This window comes from Bubalus kerabau, chromosome 9 (assembly GCF_029407905.1).
Source record: "Bubalus kerabau isolate K-KA32 ecotype Philippines breed swamp buffalo chromosome 9, PCC_UOA_SB_1v2, whole genome shotgun sequence".
NCBI lineage: Eukaryota > Metazoa > Chordata > Mammalia > Artiodactyla > Bovidae > Bubalus > Bubalus kerabau.
The window spans coordinates 23,139,002-23,154,400 of NC_073632.1; the positions used below are offsets into that span (position 1 = coordinate 23,139,002).

At 35.1% G+C, this 15,399-nt stretch overlaps 1 protein-coding gene across 9 annotated transcripts in view; it reads left to right on the forward strand.

The window, feature by feature from the left end:
* SENP6 (SUMO specific peptidase 6) overlaps positions 1–15,399 on the forward strand; it is a 132,048-nt gene that overhangs the window by 64,297 nt on the left and 52,352 nt on the right. For 7 of the 9 annotated variants that reach the window (XM_055534832.1, XM_055534826.1, XM_055534827.1 and 4 more), the window contains one exon: positions 2,963–3,033. The exons of 1 other annotated variant lie outside the window; for it this stretch is intronic. In XM_055534832.1, coding sequence (XP_055390807.1) covers positions 2,963–3,033 — 71 coding nt within the window. Of the gene's footprint in view, positions 1–2,960; positions 3,034–4,435; positions 4,484–15,399 lie in introns of those variants that run through there. One more of the 9 variants, XM_055534833.1, reaches the window with a different exon arrangement.

Below are 15,399 nucleotides of genomic sequence, written 5' to 3' on the forward strand. Positions count from 1 at the left end.
ATATTAGAAGAAGGTGGAAGAGCTGGTAAAATGCAAACAAAGCCTGGCATTTAGTTAATAGCCATGTGCAAATGTTGATTTTTGGGTCTTGTGACATAGATATGAGGGTGATGAAGGTGTTAACATTAGGAAAAACTGGGTAAGGGATATAAGAGAATTCTGAACTATCTTTTCAACTGTTCAGTAAATCTAAATTTGTTCTAAATTTTATTTTTTTTAAAAAAAGACTTCCAAAGCTGAAGCCTACCTAGCCTTTAATAAACGGAACATTCTGATGTTACTTAAACAGTTTTGCACAGAAGGGGGAAAAGGTATCTAGTTTTATGCAGCTTCTAAAATATCGGATCCATGACCATGAAATGAGGTTCTCTAAAACTTAAATACAAAACACTTAGAAGCAAAAGAAAAAAGAAAAAATGCTCCCAGTTGGTAGGGACACTTCTCTGCTTCTGCTTGGTTTAAGGTAGGAAAGAAAATCCACTGGGAAATTAAATCCTAGCCTTAAGCATCATACTAGTTTGAAGTTTGAAATTTTTAATGTCTGTAGAGTGTTGGAACCTTTATACTGAGAAATTAACGTAAAAGTTTATTTTTGATTACCTAACAAAAGTTAACACAAGATTATATCTATAAAGTTCTTTTAATTCTCTTATTAAACAAATACTTTTATTCTGAAATTCTTGTTTAATTATATTAAAATTAAGGTATGCTTTTACTTCAGTAATTTGCTTATTTTATTTTTTAAAACAAAATTTGCTCTGCATAGGGCAAAATACAGTAAATATCAGATACAGAGTGGCCATAAGGTTTGGAAATGTTGGCACATGTACATAATTTTTAACATGACAATACATGATGGTCATGGACATTATATGACATATATATTCATTTTGTTCCTCATCAGCAATGCATAGTTCAGTGCATTCTCTCAAATAGCAGAGAGCTGAGTGAATTGGTAATCTCTATATATCTGTGATATGTTGTCTTAGATGATTTATGCCAGTTATTACTGAATGAACTTGTGTTTATAGCATACCCCAGAATAAGTAAAGCAGGTTTAAATAGACAAAAATCCAAATTATCTGTATTTCCAGATTTTGTGGCCACTCTGTCAAATCATTTTGCTTGTTGATAATCCTTAGTATTTAAGAATATCTACTGTTTCTATTGTCCACTGTTTTAATACATAGAGGTTTTGGAGTTTACTATAGTTGTATCATATTTTGCTTCAAATTTATTGCCTCGGTTGTATTTTATAGTTGATATTTTTATTTTTCCAGTGTCAAGTTATAACAGATTGAAAATTGATTGTATATGGATAAGACTATATTATATAATTTTTAGTGTGAACATGTGTAGAATATAAAAACATGTACTTTATTTAAAGCTTAATGTAGTTAGGAGCTGAAAACCTTATTTTTCATAGCACTGGTACTGCTGTCTCTGAGGCAAATTCTCATCTTCACAATTTGTATCCTCACAAAATTTTGACAGTGTGGAAATGACCCAGTTGGACCACATACTGCTCAACAATAATAATGTAAATACCATTACTTACCAGTACTGATGCAGTTTGCTAGGATTTAGATTCTGGTGTTGCTATTTAGTAGTTCTGTGACCATGGGCAAGTTAATTAACCTCATTGTGCCTCAGTTTCCTCATCTGTCAAGTGCTAACAGTAGTATATACTTTATAAGGTTATCATGAAGGCCAAAGTGATTAATAGATGCACAGCACTTAGAACAGTGCCTGGCACATCACGCTCAGTGTTTGCTCGCTGCTATCAGAAGCACACTGCTGTCACTGCTCTTACTATGTTCTTGTCATTTTCTTATTTTTGCTTTCAATTCAGGTGCTTTGACTTTTGCAATATAAAAATATGAAATCCTTATAAGGAAAACTCCTTTAGGATTTTTGTTTAATTTTTGCTGAATTGTATTGCTTTGTGATAGGTTTGATCACTTGTGCGAATGGATTTATAAAGAACAGAATAACCTCTTTTAATTCCCCCATTAAATAATATAAAAATATTTTTGGAGCCTTTCATTTGGATGGGGAAGTAGCTATTTTTAGCTTCCTCGTCTGTTGCAAATCTCCTTCTTTAATGGTTTTATCCCATAATTTAGCTATAGGTTTTTTGCTTTTCTCCCAAACTGGTGTATATTTGGACTTCTCTGACATTTTTGGATCCTTATTTACTAAGGATTCCTGTTCAGAATTCTGAGAATTGGTTGTGTGTGAAGTCTGACAATGTAATTAATATACTTTTTAAAGTATTAATGTACTTATAACCCCCTTATGTAGTCACAAATATTCATACTTGTGACTACACAGTATGAATACTTGTTTCATGATTTCTAGTTTTGTATATAACTTTTTTTTTTTTTACTGCTTTTGTAATTATCCTGAAGAACAAGATCAAATTCAGTCTTTATTCCCTTTATTCATTGATTGTTAAACAGCTAGAAACATTTACAGCAAAATTGGGCAGATATTTATTCTAAGCTGAGTAATTTGTTTTATTTCAGAACTGCATGTGACAATGAAATATTACAAGCCTTTCTTTTTTTTTTTAAGTTTTTATAAATGGATTATGAAAGTAGTTCCAAAAGAAAAATTCTAAAATTTTGTGCATTGGGGAGATATATGTATCTTCCCAAAGTGACTACTTTGAAAGGATAAATATTTGGATTCATTTATTAAATGTTTATTTGAAAGACTGCCCACTGTTGGCTGGCATAGATTAACAGTTTAAATAAAATATAATCACTGCCCTTAGGGATCTTGTAGTGCATTAAGGTTTAGTATGTTTGTGTGATATAGTGTTATTTTATATTACCTCTTTTTATGTAACAAGCTATGATTTGCTTTTGATAAACATATTGTAAGTATTCCCTCTACATTTTCATTTTAAAAATATTTTTTTTCTTTTAGAGTAAAACTATATGAATTTCCTTTTTAGGAAAGAATACCCACCTCATGTCCAAAAATTTGAAAGTAACCCTGTAAGGTTAAGTCGGCCCCAAGGTGTTGGTAAGTGTGCAGTTTTATTTGTTAACACCTGTGAAGGGTTTTGAGTTGTTGTATGAAAGGTAAATTAGGGATGTAGCACTGACTTTAGAATATTCCCAGTTATACTAGAAATACATAGACCCATTTTTAATAACTGACTTGAGAATTTCTCATCTGAAATCATTGGAGAATGATTCAGAGAGTACACCTTCAGGTGATGATAGTTGGAAGTCTTTTTTATTATATTAGCATTGTTGTTAAATTCAGGATCCAAATATTAACTCTGGATGGGTTATAGCTTCAGAATTTTGTTTTGTTGAACTATGTTATAATCTTAATATAGTGCAACAGTGTTAATTCAGTGGTTGCCTAATATATTCTAAATTTTAGGATCAAAATTATTCTAGACAAGAAAATCACTGAATTAAAAAGAGACCATACCTGATAAAAGTGTGTTAATAGTAGATGTTGAAATATTATTGTAAGTAGAAATTTAATTTACATCGAAATAATTTTTTTTTAAATTACTAATAAGAGCAATTAGCATTTATGAAAGCTGTTCTACCATCAAATTGATGTTCATTATTTAGAGATTTTCAATCTGTGTGTCCATCTTGTTTTCCCCAGGCCTTTGCTTGTTTATTTTTTGGCTTTTTTAAAAAAAATTGAAGTATACTTTGATTTACATTATTAGTTTTAGGTGTACAGTGTTGTGATTCAGTATTTTTACAGGTTATTGTCCATTAAGTTGTTACAGGATAATGGCTATAATTCCTGTTCTATGGAATATATTCTTGTTGCTTGTCTATTTTATGTATAGTAGTTTGTATCTCTTAATCCCATAGGCCTTTTGCTTGTTTTAAATAGCAGTAGTGGCTCTTACTATTCAAAATTGAATGATTTTAAGCAGCTGAGTTTTTCCTGGTTGTCAGCAGTTTCTTTTTTTTTTTTAAAGCACCTGTATTTTTCTATACCTTGGATGAAAATCTTTTGTGTATATATAGAACATATTTTATAAAGAGAATATTTGAGACATAGATTCTTTCTTAATAATTTTGCAGTTGTTATGAATGTGAATTAGTATACTTTGTAATGCATAGTTATGCTCACTAGGTTTATTAAATGTGGTAGTAATGACTAGCCTCTTTAACATTCATACCTTAAATCTTTACTGAACTCATACCCTGCACTTGAGCTGAGTCAGATGCTTGACATTGATTATCTGCTTTTATCCTAGTTCCCTACCCAGGATCTCAATAAGCTAAGTCCAACTTTACCTCCGTTTTGTACAGAGGAAAAAATTGAGGTTTGCAGGGATTATATAACTTGCTCAAGGACACAAACTAGTACTAGAATCCAGGTCTATATGATGATAAAGACCACACGTTCTCTTAACCACTGTGCTTTACTATTTTCTCCCTAGATCAAAAAGAAACTTATTTCTGATCCTCAGGGAAGAACTACACAATAGGTACGGTTATCATTCCCTTTACCCAGATGCATTTCAGTAAGTTAAGTGATTTGGCCTGTTATATGGTTTTAGATATCAGTGAGCCCCAGACATTTTACAAAAATTTTTTGTTTATTCAGAGACTTCCCTGGTGGTCCAGTGGTTAAGAATTTGCCTGCAAGTGCAGGGGACACTGGTTAGATCCCTGGTTTGGAAGGATTCCCTATGCCACTGGGCAACTAAGCCCATGAGCTACAGCTACGGAGCCCGCCTGTGTAGATAGAGCCTGTGCTTTGCAATAGGAGAAGCCACCATGATGCTAAGCTCAAGCACTGCAGCTGCAGAGTACCACCCCCAACGCCCACCCGCAAAACCAGGGAAAGTGTGTAGCAATGAAGACCCAGTGGAGCCAAAAATAATGAAATTAAAGAAAAACTTTGTTGATTCAGTGACATTCACTAAATAGATAAGAATAACCTTTTTAAAAAAACCTTTTTATTTTAAAATCATTTTAAATGAGTACTGAAAAGTTATAAAACTAGAACTCATTTACCCTTTCCCCAGTTGCTCTTAATGTTAACATGTTATAGTCATAGTACATTTGCAAACTAAGAGATTGGCACTGGTATAACATTTTAAACTAAGCAGACAGACATTGGTCTCATTTCACCAGTTTTTCACTGATAACTTTTTTCTGTTCCAAGATCCAGTTTGAGTATCTTATATTGGTTACATCTCCTAAGTTTCCTTGATTAATTTGAAGAATACTAGTAGAATGCCTTTCTGTTTGGAAGTTTGAATGATGTTATCTTATAATTTGTTGTTGTTAAGTTGCTCAGTCATGTCTGACTCTGCAACCCCATGGACTGCAGTGTTACAGGCTTCCCTGTCCTTCACCATCTCCTGGAGTTTGCTCAAACTCATGTCCATTGAGTTGGTGATGCCATTCAACCATCTCATCCTCTAATGTCCCCTTCTCTTTCTGCCTTCCATCTTTGCCAGCATTAGAGTCTTTTCTAATGAGTCAGCTCTTTGCATCTTATGATTAGATTGAGGCTGTTCATTTTTGGCAAAACTTTCATGAAAGTTAGGTTGTGTCTTTTTCTACACATTATATCAAGGGTTGTATGATGTTGGTTTGTCTTAATTACTGTTAAACATGATCTCCTACTTAGGTAGTTTCTGGTGAGTTCTTCCACCATACAGCTATTTTCCCCTCCTTATTAATAACTTGGGACTCTGACACTATGCACATACCCTCTTTTTCCTCAAAATTGTGTCCACTGATACTAGCATCTTTTGGTAGCTCTTGTTGGCAACAATTATTACTCAGTGTTTATTAATGGTAGTCTTCTATTTTATTTCTTTTACATGTGTTAATTGAAATTTTTTTATAGGGAAGAGCTGTACTTGCTGCTTTATTTACTTACTCAGTTTGTGCCTGTGGACTCATAATAAAGTATGTAAATATATATATATGTATGTATGTATATGTATAAATATTACCTGTCCACATGAAAGATGTTAGCTTTGGGAAAGGGATATTGGTATATTTAGCTTGTAAAAAAGTGACAGTGTTAGTTGCAGTTGTTCAGTCATGTCCAACTCTTTGCGCCCCCATAGCCTGTAGACCTCCAGGCTCCTCTGTTAATGGAATTCCTCAGGCAAGAATAATGGAGTGGGTAGCTATTCCCTTCTCCAAGGATCTTCCTGACCCAGGGATTGAACCCTGGACTTGTGTATTACAGGCAGACTCTTTACTGTAGTGACCCCACAAGAGACTGAGCCAGACTTGCCTGCGAGTGTCCAGGAGTCTCCGGCTGAGTTGTGGGTCAACAGAGACCTGCCGCAGGGTCAGGGGCACTGAATACACCAGTCCTGGGAGCTACATAAGTCCTGGTGTACTGGCATATGTGAACCATGAACTTCCAGATGTTCAAGCTGGTTTTAGAAAAGGCAGAGGAACCAGAGAGCAAATTGCCAACATCTGATGGATCATTGAAAAAGCAAGAGAGTTCCAGAAAAACATCTATTTCTGCTTTATTGACTATGCCAAACCCTTTGACTGTGTGGATCACAGTAAACTGCAAAATTCTGAAAGAGATGGGAAAACCAGACCACCTGACCTGCCTCTTGAGAAACCTGTATGCAGGTCAGGAAGCAACAGTTAGTACTGGACATGGAACAACAGACTGATTCCAAATAGGAAAAGGAGTACGTCAAGGCTGTATATTGTCACCCTGCTTATTTAACTTCTATGCAGAGTACATCATGAGAAACACTGGGCTGGAGGAAACACAGGCTGGAATCAAGATTGCCAGGAGAAATATCAATAACCTCAGATACACAGATGGCACCACCCTTATGGCAGAAAGTGAAGAAGAACTAAAGAGCCTCTTGATGAGAGTGAAAGAGGAGAGTGAAAAAGTTGGCTTAAAACTCAACATTCAGAAAACTAGGATCATGGCATCCAGTCCCATCACTTCATGGCAAATAGATGGGGAAACAGTGGGAACAATGGCTGACTTTATTTTCTTGGGATCTAAATCACTGCAGATGGTGGCTGCAGCCATGAAATTAAAAGATGCTTGCTCCTTGGAAGAAAAGCTATGATCAACCTAGACAGCGTATTAAAAAGCAGAGACATCAATCACTTTGCCAGAAAGGTCCATCTAGTCAAAGCTATGGTCTTTCCACTATAAAGAGAGCTGAGTGCCGAAGAATTGATGCTTTTGAACTGTGGTGTTGGAGGAGACTCTTGAGAGTCTATTTGACTGCAAGGAGATACAACTAGTCCATTCTAAAGGAAGTCAGTCCTGAATATTCTTTGGAAGGACTGATGCTGAAGCTAAAGCTCCAATACTTTGACCATCTGATGCGAAGAACTGACTCATTTGAAAAGACCCCGATGCTGGGAAAGATTGAAGGTGGGAGGAGAAGGGGATGACAGAGGATGAGATGGTTGGAATGCATCACCATCTAGACGGACTTGAGTTTGAGCAAGCTCTGGGAGTTGGTGATGGTCAGGGAAGCCTGACGTGCTACAGTCCGTGGGGTTGCAAAGAGTTGGACACGACTAAGCGACTGCACTGAACTGAACTGATAGCGCTTTTGTGTTAGGTCAGTTCAGTTTTGTGTCTCTGCTGCTAAGTCACTTCAGTCGTGTCCGACTCTGTGCAACCCCATAGACGGCAGCCCGCCAGGCTCCCCCGTTCCTGGGATTCTCCAGGCAAGAACACTGGAGTGGGTTGCCATTTCCTTCTCCAGTGCATGAAAGTGAAAAGTGAAAGTGAAGTCGCTCAGTCGTGTCCGTCTCTTAGCGACCCCATGGACTGCAGCCCACCAGGCTCATCTGTCCATGGGATTTTCCAGGCAAGAGTACTGGAGTGGGGTGCCATTGCCTTCTCCGCAGTTTTGTGTTAGGTAGGTTCATATATACTTGGATATATTATGAATGATAGGGCTATAATAATGTTGTGTATATTGTTTCATAAAGGTTGTGTTTTATTTTTGGATTTCCTTGGAGATAGTTTTTAAAATAATATTTTCACACCCCAGGATCAGTAGTTAGTGGCATAGCACCTGGAATAATTTTCTCCTTTAAAGGTATCACTATCTTTTTATAGTTCTTAACACTTATGAGGACTTCCTTTATTATTTTTCTCCTTTATTTTGCATTTAAGAGGCATTTAATATGAATTATAGTTATTTATCAGCACTAGGCTAGTAATTACTGATAAACAGTTCTGTACCGTTAAACTAAAACTTGTAAAAATTAAGTATTGGTGTAATTTTTGGACATGTCACATATCCTGTTGATTTTTTGTTTGGTGTTCTTTTTACAGTTTTTCTAAGCATGAAAAATAATGTCTTAAGATTTCTCTTTTTTTTTCTGATTTCTTAAGCTTCCTTTTTGTTTTCCATTCTGATTTTGTGTTCTTATCCGAGTATTAATAGATGTTATATGCTGTCTCTGAGTAAATATTTAATTAAATTCTTAATGTAATTACATTATGATTCTAACTTAAATCATCTGACTTAGCAGTGTTTAACTCATTTGCAGAAGAAATATATCCCCTCATCTTAATCAGTCAAGGTATCTTCTTTTAGTATCTTAACATATATTGATAACTTGCCAGACTTCTGTGCATATATAGCTATTTTTTGATGCATTTATACTGTGTGTATTGTTGTATAACTTGCATCTTGACTTTGTTATGATATTATCTGGTTCCTGTACTCTCATTAAGAGATACTGGAATTCCAGAGGAAAACCACAATGAAAGACACAGTTAAAAGAATCAAATGGACTATAGCCAAGTCTCTTATTTTTTAATAGATGTGAGGTGACCCACTATATTTATATAGTATAATTAAATTTTTAATGTTTTGATATTATATATTATGATTAATAATTTAGCACATTTTGTGTATTTTATGTTATTTCCTTAGATCAAGTCCTTAGAAATAAAATTACAAGGTCAAAGGTTATGTACATTTTAAAGACTTTTGATGTTTCTGCCAAAATGCTTTCTATAAAGGGTATCAGCACCCAACAGGCATAATCTATGTTTATTTTCTCATATGCTCCTCAGCAGTATGAGATCTTACCATTCTTTCAGGCTTTGCCAGACCGATTGGGAAATAGTATTTGTTTTTTCACATTTCCTCATTAACGACCAGGCATTTTATATGTTAAGTGGATTTGAGTTTCTTCTTTTATTCATGTCTGCCTGTTGTGTTCTTTGCCTAGTGTGTTCTCTGTTTATCACACATATTCAGCATAGCCCAAAGTGATTTTTAAGGAGATTATAATGAGAATATGATATATGACTTTAGTTTTATTTTATAATGAAAATTGGTCATAGTAACAGCGACATGATGGAGAAAACCATTTTTCGAATTTGTCTCTCTCTTTTAAAAGGTGATAAAAATAACTTAAAAGCAAATAAATAACCACAGTACCATAATAAAGATAGCTGTTTGTATCCTAACTATCCTTGAGGTATATATTTTCCAGCAGAGCTAAATTTTCAAACAAAATAAAGGGCTATCCTTGCCCCACCCAACCTCCAACTTCTATTATGAAAATTTTCAAACATACCAAAAAACCGACTTTTAAAAGTGAATTTACATGTACCACATAGATTCTGTAATGAACACTACTGCATTATGTATTTATAAATAAACAATAAGAAATTGAGTGAAAATACACAAAATACATCATTATGCTCTGGAAGTGTAAGACGTTTTCCTCATGCTAATGCACAGATAGCAGTAGTAAAAACAGCAGCCCAAAGGTAAGGATTCTAATTACCATTGTTTAGTATGTAGTCCATGAGGTCACTAAGAGTTGGACATGACTGAGTGACTTCACTTTGACTTTTCACTTTCATGCATTGGAGAAGGCAATGGCAACCCACTCCAGTGTTCTTGCCTGGAGAATCCCAGGGATGGGGGAGCCTGGTGGGCTGCCGTCTATGGGGTCGCACAGAGTCGGACACGACTGAAGCGACTTAGCAGCAGCAGTAGCAGCAGCAGCATTATATATTTGTAAATCTAATCATTTTGATAAATTCATCTTCTTTTTCCAGTACATTTAAAATTACAAACACCAGTTTAGTTTTACTCCTAAACACTTCAGCAGACATCTGATTAGAGTTCAATATATATTTGTTTTCTTTTGAAGTAGAATTTACATATAATGAAATTTAAAAGTCATAAGTGTACAGTTGAATACATTTTGACAGGTATACACACCTTTCTAACCCAAGGCCCTGGGAACACATAGTGTAAATGATACCATCACTTCAGAGTATTCCCTCATGTTCCTACCAGTTACTTCTCATCTCTGCCCCATCATAGGTAACCATTTTCACATAAGTGGAATAATACAGTGTGTACACTTTTATGTAAGTCTTCTTTTCCCTCAGGATGAATTTTTGACATTCACCAGTGTTGTTGCGTGCATTAGCAATTTCTTTCTCTTTAGTATTGTATTGTAGGGCTGTAACAGTTTATTTATCAATCTCCTATGATGGATACCTGAGTCATTTCTAGGTTTGTTTGTTTGTTTGTTTTTTATGAGGAAAGCCGATATAAACATTCTTTTTATGGAGGACCATTCTTTTTTAAAGCATAGAATAGATTTTAAAATTTATTCTAAAGAGCCAACCACTTTTACTTATCTCATAATGGCTTCCATATTTACCTTTTCTGCATACCTGGACATAGGGTGGTATATTAAAAAGACATTGAGCTAGAAAATCCACCAGGAAATACTCTAATCTTTTTCTTTTTTTAATCGAAGTATAGTTGATCTACAGTTTTAGTTTTGGTATACAGCAGAATGATTCAGTTATATGTATAGTATGTGTTCTTTTTCATATTCTTTTCCACTAGATTATTATTAATACAAGATATTGAATATAGTTCTCTGTGCTATACAGTAGGGCCTTATCTTGGTATTTATCTATTTTATATATAGTAGTTTGTATCTGCTAATCCCTAACTCCTAATTTATTTGTCTCATCCCTCTCCCCTTTGTTAATCGTAGATTTGTTTTCTGTGTCTGTGAGTTTGTTTCTGTTTTTTTTTTTAATTGAGTTCATTCGTATCATATTTTAGATTCCACATATATTGATATAAGTGATGTCATATGATAATTTGTCTGACTTACTTCATTTAGTATGAGAACCTCTAGGTCCATCCATGTTGCTGCAGATGGCATTATTTCATTCTTTTTTTTATGGTGGGGTGGTATTCCTCTGTCTGTATGTTATACGTTCATCTGTTGATGGACATCTAGCTTGCTTCCATTTCTTGACTATTCTAAATAGTGAACATTGCTATGAACATTGGAGTGCATGTATTTTTTTTTTAATTTGCCTTAATCTAAGTTATTTATTTATTCTTATCTGTAATATATATATTTTATTGAAGTAGAGTTGACTTACAATGTTTCAGGTGCAAAGCAAGGTGATTCAGTTATACATATACATGCATATTATTTTTGAGATTATTTTCCATTATAGATTATTACAAGATACTGACTATAGTTACCTGTGCTATACAGTATACCTTTGTTTCTTGTTGCATACCTGTTTTTCTAAAATTATAAATCTAACATTCTTTTCATATTAAGTCAAACAAGTGAAATCAAAATATTGCAAGGTTTTTAGTTAGGCAAAAATTGGTAAGTTTTCTAAAATATATATATTATACATGCTATTTGTATGTATGTATACAGAAGCTTTTCTACTACACTTGATAAGAAAGAATATCAAAGGAAGAGATGGAGAAATTGGAAAATATAAAGTGAATGATATGGGAGCATTGAATATGAAATTGCAAAAGGGAAACCAACTAGGTAAAAGTAAAACATCATAATATAGTCCAATTGTTTTCAAACATGGCTGCTCATTAGAAACGTGTCTGGAGTTTTGGTGAAAAAAAAAACAAGCATTTGTATTTTTTTTTAAATTCAAAGATAATTCTAATATGCATCTGGATTTTAGGCTTTTCTATTAAACATTAGTTTTGGTTTTTGAAATAGAATTTACATATAATGAAATTTACAAGTCATAAGTGTACAGTTGAATACATTTTGACAGGTATACACACCTTTCTAACCCAAGGCCCTGGGAACACATAGTGTAAATGATACCATCACTTCAGAATATTCCCTCATGTTCAAAAATTTAGAATTCTGTTATTTTTCTGTTGATCAATCATGATACAGTGTTATTAAGTGAGTGAGAGTTATGTAATCACAGTAGTAATAGATGTTTATCAGTTTTCACAAGAAATAGCCAGACAAAAAAATAAAAGATAATTACAATTGCAAATCATAATGGGAACGTGATTAACCTAACATTATAAAATGACCTGCAATTTGGGGGTTCCAGCAGAGTGATGTGGTAAGTGGAAGTGCATTCATGTACTTATTTTCATCCACACAGCCAGTCTGTGTCTTTTGATTGGTGCATTTAATCCATTTAAGGTAATTATTGATTAAGGTAATTATATATGTATGATCCAACAAAGGTGGCACTAGTCGTAAAAACTCACCTGCCAGTGTAGGAGATGCAAGAGTCATGGGTTTGATCCCTGGGTCAGGAAGATCCCCTGGAGAAGAGCATGGCACCCCACTCCAGTATTCTTGCCTGGAGAATCCCATGGACAGAGGAGCATGGTGGGCTACAGCCCATGGGGTCCCAAAGAGTCTCCGACTCTGCCAACCCATGCCTCCACAGGAGATCCTTCAGCACTACCAGGCAGTTTTGGTTCAATCTCCTGTGGGGTCACTGCTCTTTTTCTCTGGATCTTGGTGTGGGCAAGGTTTTGTTTGTGCCCTCCGAGACTGGAGTCTCTGTTTCCTCCAGTCCTGTGAAGTCCTGTAGTCAAATCCCACTGGTCTTCAAGGTCATATTCCCTGGGGATTCCCAGTCCTTTTTCAGATCCCTCGGCTGTGAAACCTGACGTGGAGTTGAGAACCTTCATGACAGTGGGAGAACTTGTTTGGTATTCTTGTTCTCCAGTTTGTACATCACCCACTGGCAGGTGTGGAATTTGATTGTATCATGGTTGCCTCCCTCCTGCTGTCTCGCTGCAGCTTCTTGGTCTTTGGATGTGGGGTATCTTTTTTTTGGTGGGTTCCAGCGTTCTCCTGTCAGTGGTTGTTCAGCAGCTAGTTGTTATTTTGGTGTCCTTGCTGTAGGAGTACGTCCTACTCCATTGTCTTTAACCAGAAGCCAGCATGTGTCTTTTTGAGCCAGAGTTTTGTCTGGATTGCTAGATCATATAGTAGTAGATCATATAGTAGTTCTAGTTTTAGTTTTTTGAGGAACTCCATACTGTTAACAGTGTAGGAGGGTTTTCTTTTCTCCACATCCTCTCCAACATTCATTGTTGGTGGACCTTTTAATGATGGCCAGTCTGACTGGTATAGGGTGATACCTCATTGTAGTTTTTTTTTTTTTTATTTTAAAGAATATTTTATTTAAAATTTTTTAACTTTAGGAAACTTGCTTTGCAACATTTTATTGGTTTCTGCCATACAACAACACAAATCAGCCATAATTGTACATATATCCCTTCCCTCCTGAACCTCCCTCTGCTTTTCCCATGCCACCTCTCTAATCATCACAGAGCAGCAGACTGGGCTCCCTGTGTTATATAGCAACTCCTCGCCAACCATCTGTTTTACATGTGATAGTATATGTATGTAAGTGCTGCTTTTTCCATTTGTCCCACTGTGTCCACAAGTCCATTCTCTTCATCTGCATCTCCATTCCTTCCCTGCAGATAGGTTCATCAATAGCATTTTTCTAGATTCCATATATCTGTGTTAAAATATATTTGTTTTTCTCTTTTTGACTTATTTCACTCTGTATAACAGGCTCTAGGTTTATCTACCTCACTGGAACTGACGTTTGTTCTTTTTCAAACCTGAGTAATATTCTGTTGTATATATGTATCACATCTTCTTTATCCGTTCATGTGTAGATGGACATCTAGGTTGCTTCCATGTCCTGGCAGTTGTAAATAGTGTTGCAGTGAACATTGGGGTGCATATGTCTTTTAGAATTGTAGCTTTCTCAGGGTGTATGCCCAGTGGTGGGATTGCTGGGTCATATGGTAGGTTTATTCCTAGTCTTTTTTTTTTTTTAAAGCACTCTCCATGCTGTTCTTCATAATGGCTGTATCAGTTTACATTCCCACCAATAGTGTAGAAGGGTTTCCTTTTCTCCACATCCTCTCCAGCATTTATTGCATATTTTTTGATAGTGGTCATTCTGACTGGTGTGAGGTGATACCTCATTGTAGCTTTTGATTTGCACTTCTCTAATAATCTCTAGTAATTAGTGATGTTGAGCATCTTGTCATGCACCTGTTGGCCATTTGTATGTCTTCTTTGGAGAAATGTCTGTTGTCGTCTTCTGCCTAATTTTTGATTAGGTTGTTTGTTTTTTATGAGCTATTTGTATATTTTGGAAATTAAGCCCTTTTTGGTCACATCATTTGCAAATAATTTCTCCCAGTTCATAGATTGTCTTTGTTTGGCTGATGGTTTCTTTAGCTGTGCAAAAGCTTATTAGTTGGATTAGGTCTCATTGGTTTATTTTTTATTTTTATTTTTTGCTTTTATTTCTGTTGCTTTGGGAGACTGACCTAAGAAAACATTGGTATGATTTATGTCAGAGAATGTTCTGCTTATGTTTTCTTTTAGGAGTTTTATGGTGCCCCATCTTAATCTTGGTGATTGTTTTGTGTGGTCTTGGATTAATACTCTGTTCACCTTCTCATCCCTAAAAGGTGGTGGGGTGGGAGGATAGGTTTTATCTTAAGTACCTCCCTGGAGTACTTTGAGGGTTTGGAGGCTGTGTCATACATAGCTTAGCAAAAATAACTTTCATAGTCAGCTGCTAAAACTTTCATGAGCCTCTTGTTAGGGATTTGCTGTTTTTTTATACTCATCAAATTTTAAGTATTTAGCCATTTTATATTTCTGGCTATAACTTGAAACTAGTTAATTTTCACATGAATTATCATAATCTTTGTAGTTGTGTTTACCTTAAGATAAAGCTTCATCTTAAAACTTCTAAGTATGTCATTCTTTCTGTTTCTGTCTCTTTCTTTTGGTACCCTATAATCTTGATTGAGGGAGGGGTCAGATTTTAAAATTGTTTTCCTCTATTGTCTTTTTTTGGGTGCCAAAATTTGTTTTCTTAAAAATTAATAAAAATCTTTGAAATCATTTTGTAATAACAATGATACAGAAGTTTCCATATTACAGATATAATCCAGCTGAAAAAGGATATACTAAATATATATAAGCTATTGTAAGATAAGCTTTGGGGGAACATATGAACATTAGGTGTTCAATATGAATGAACATCTTATATTTCCGGGTGAGGAAATTACTGATTGCTAGC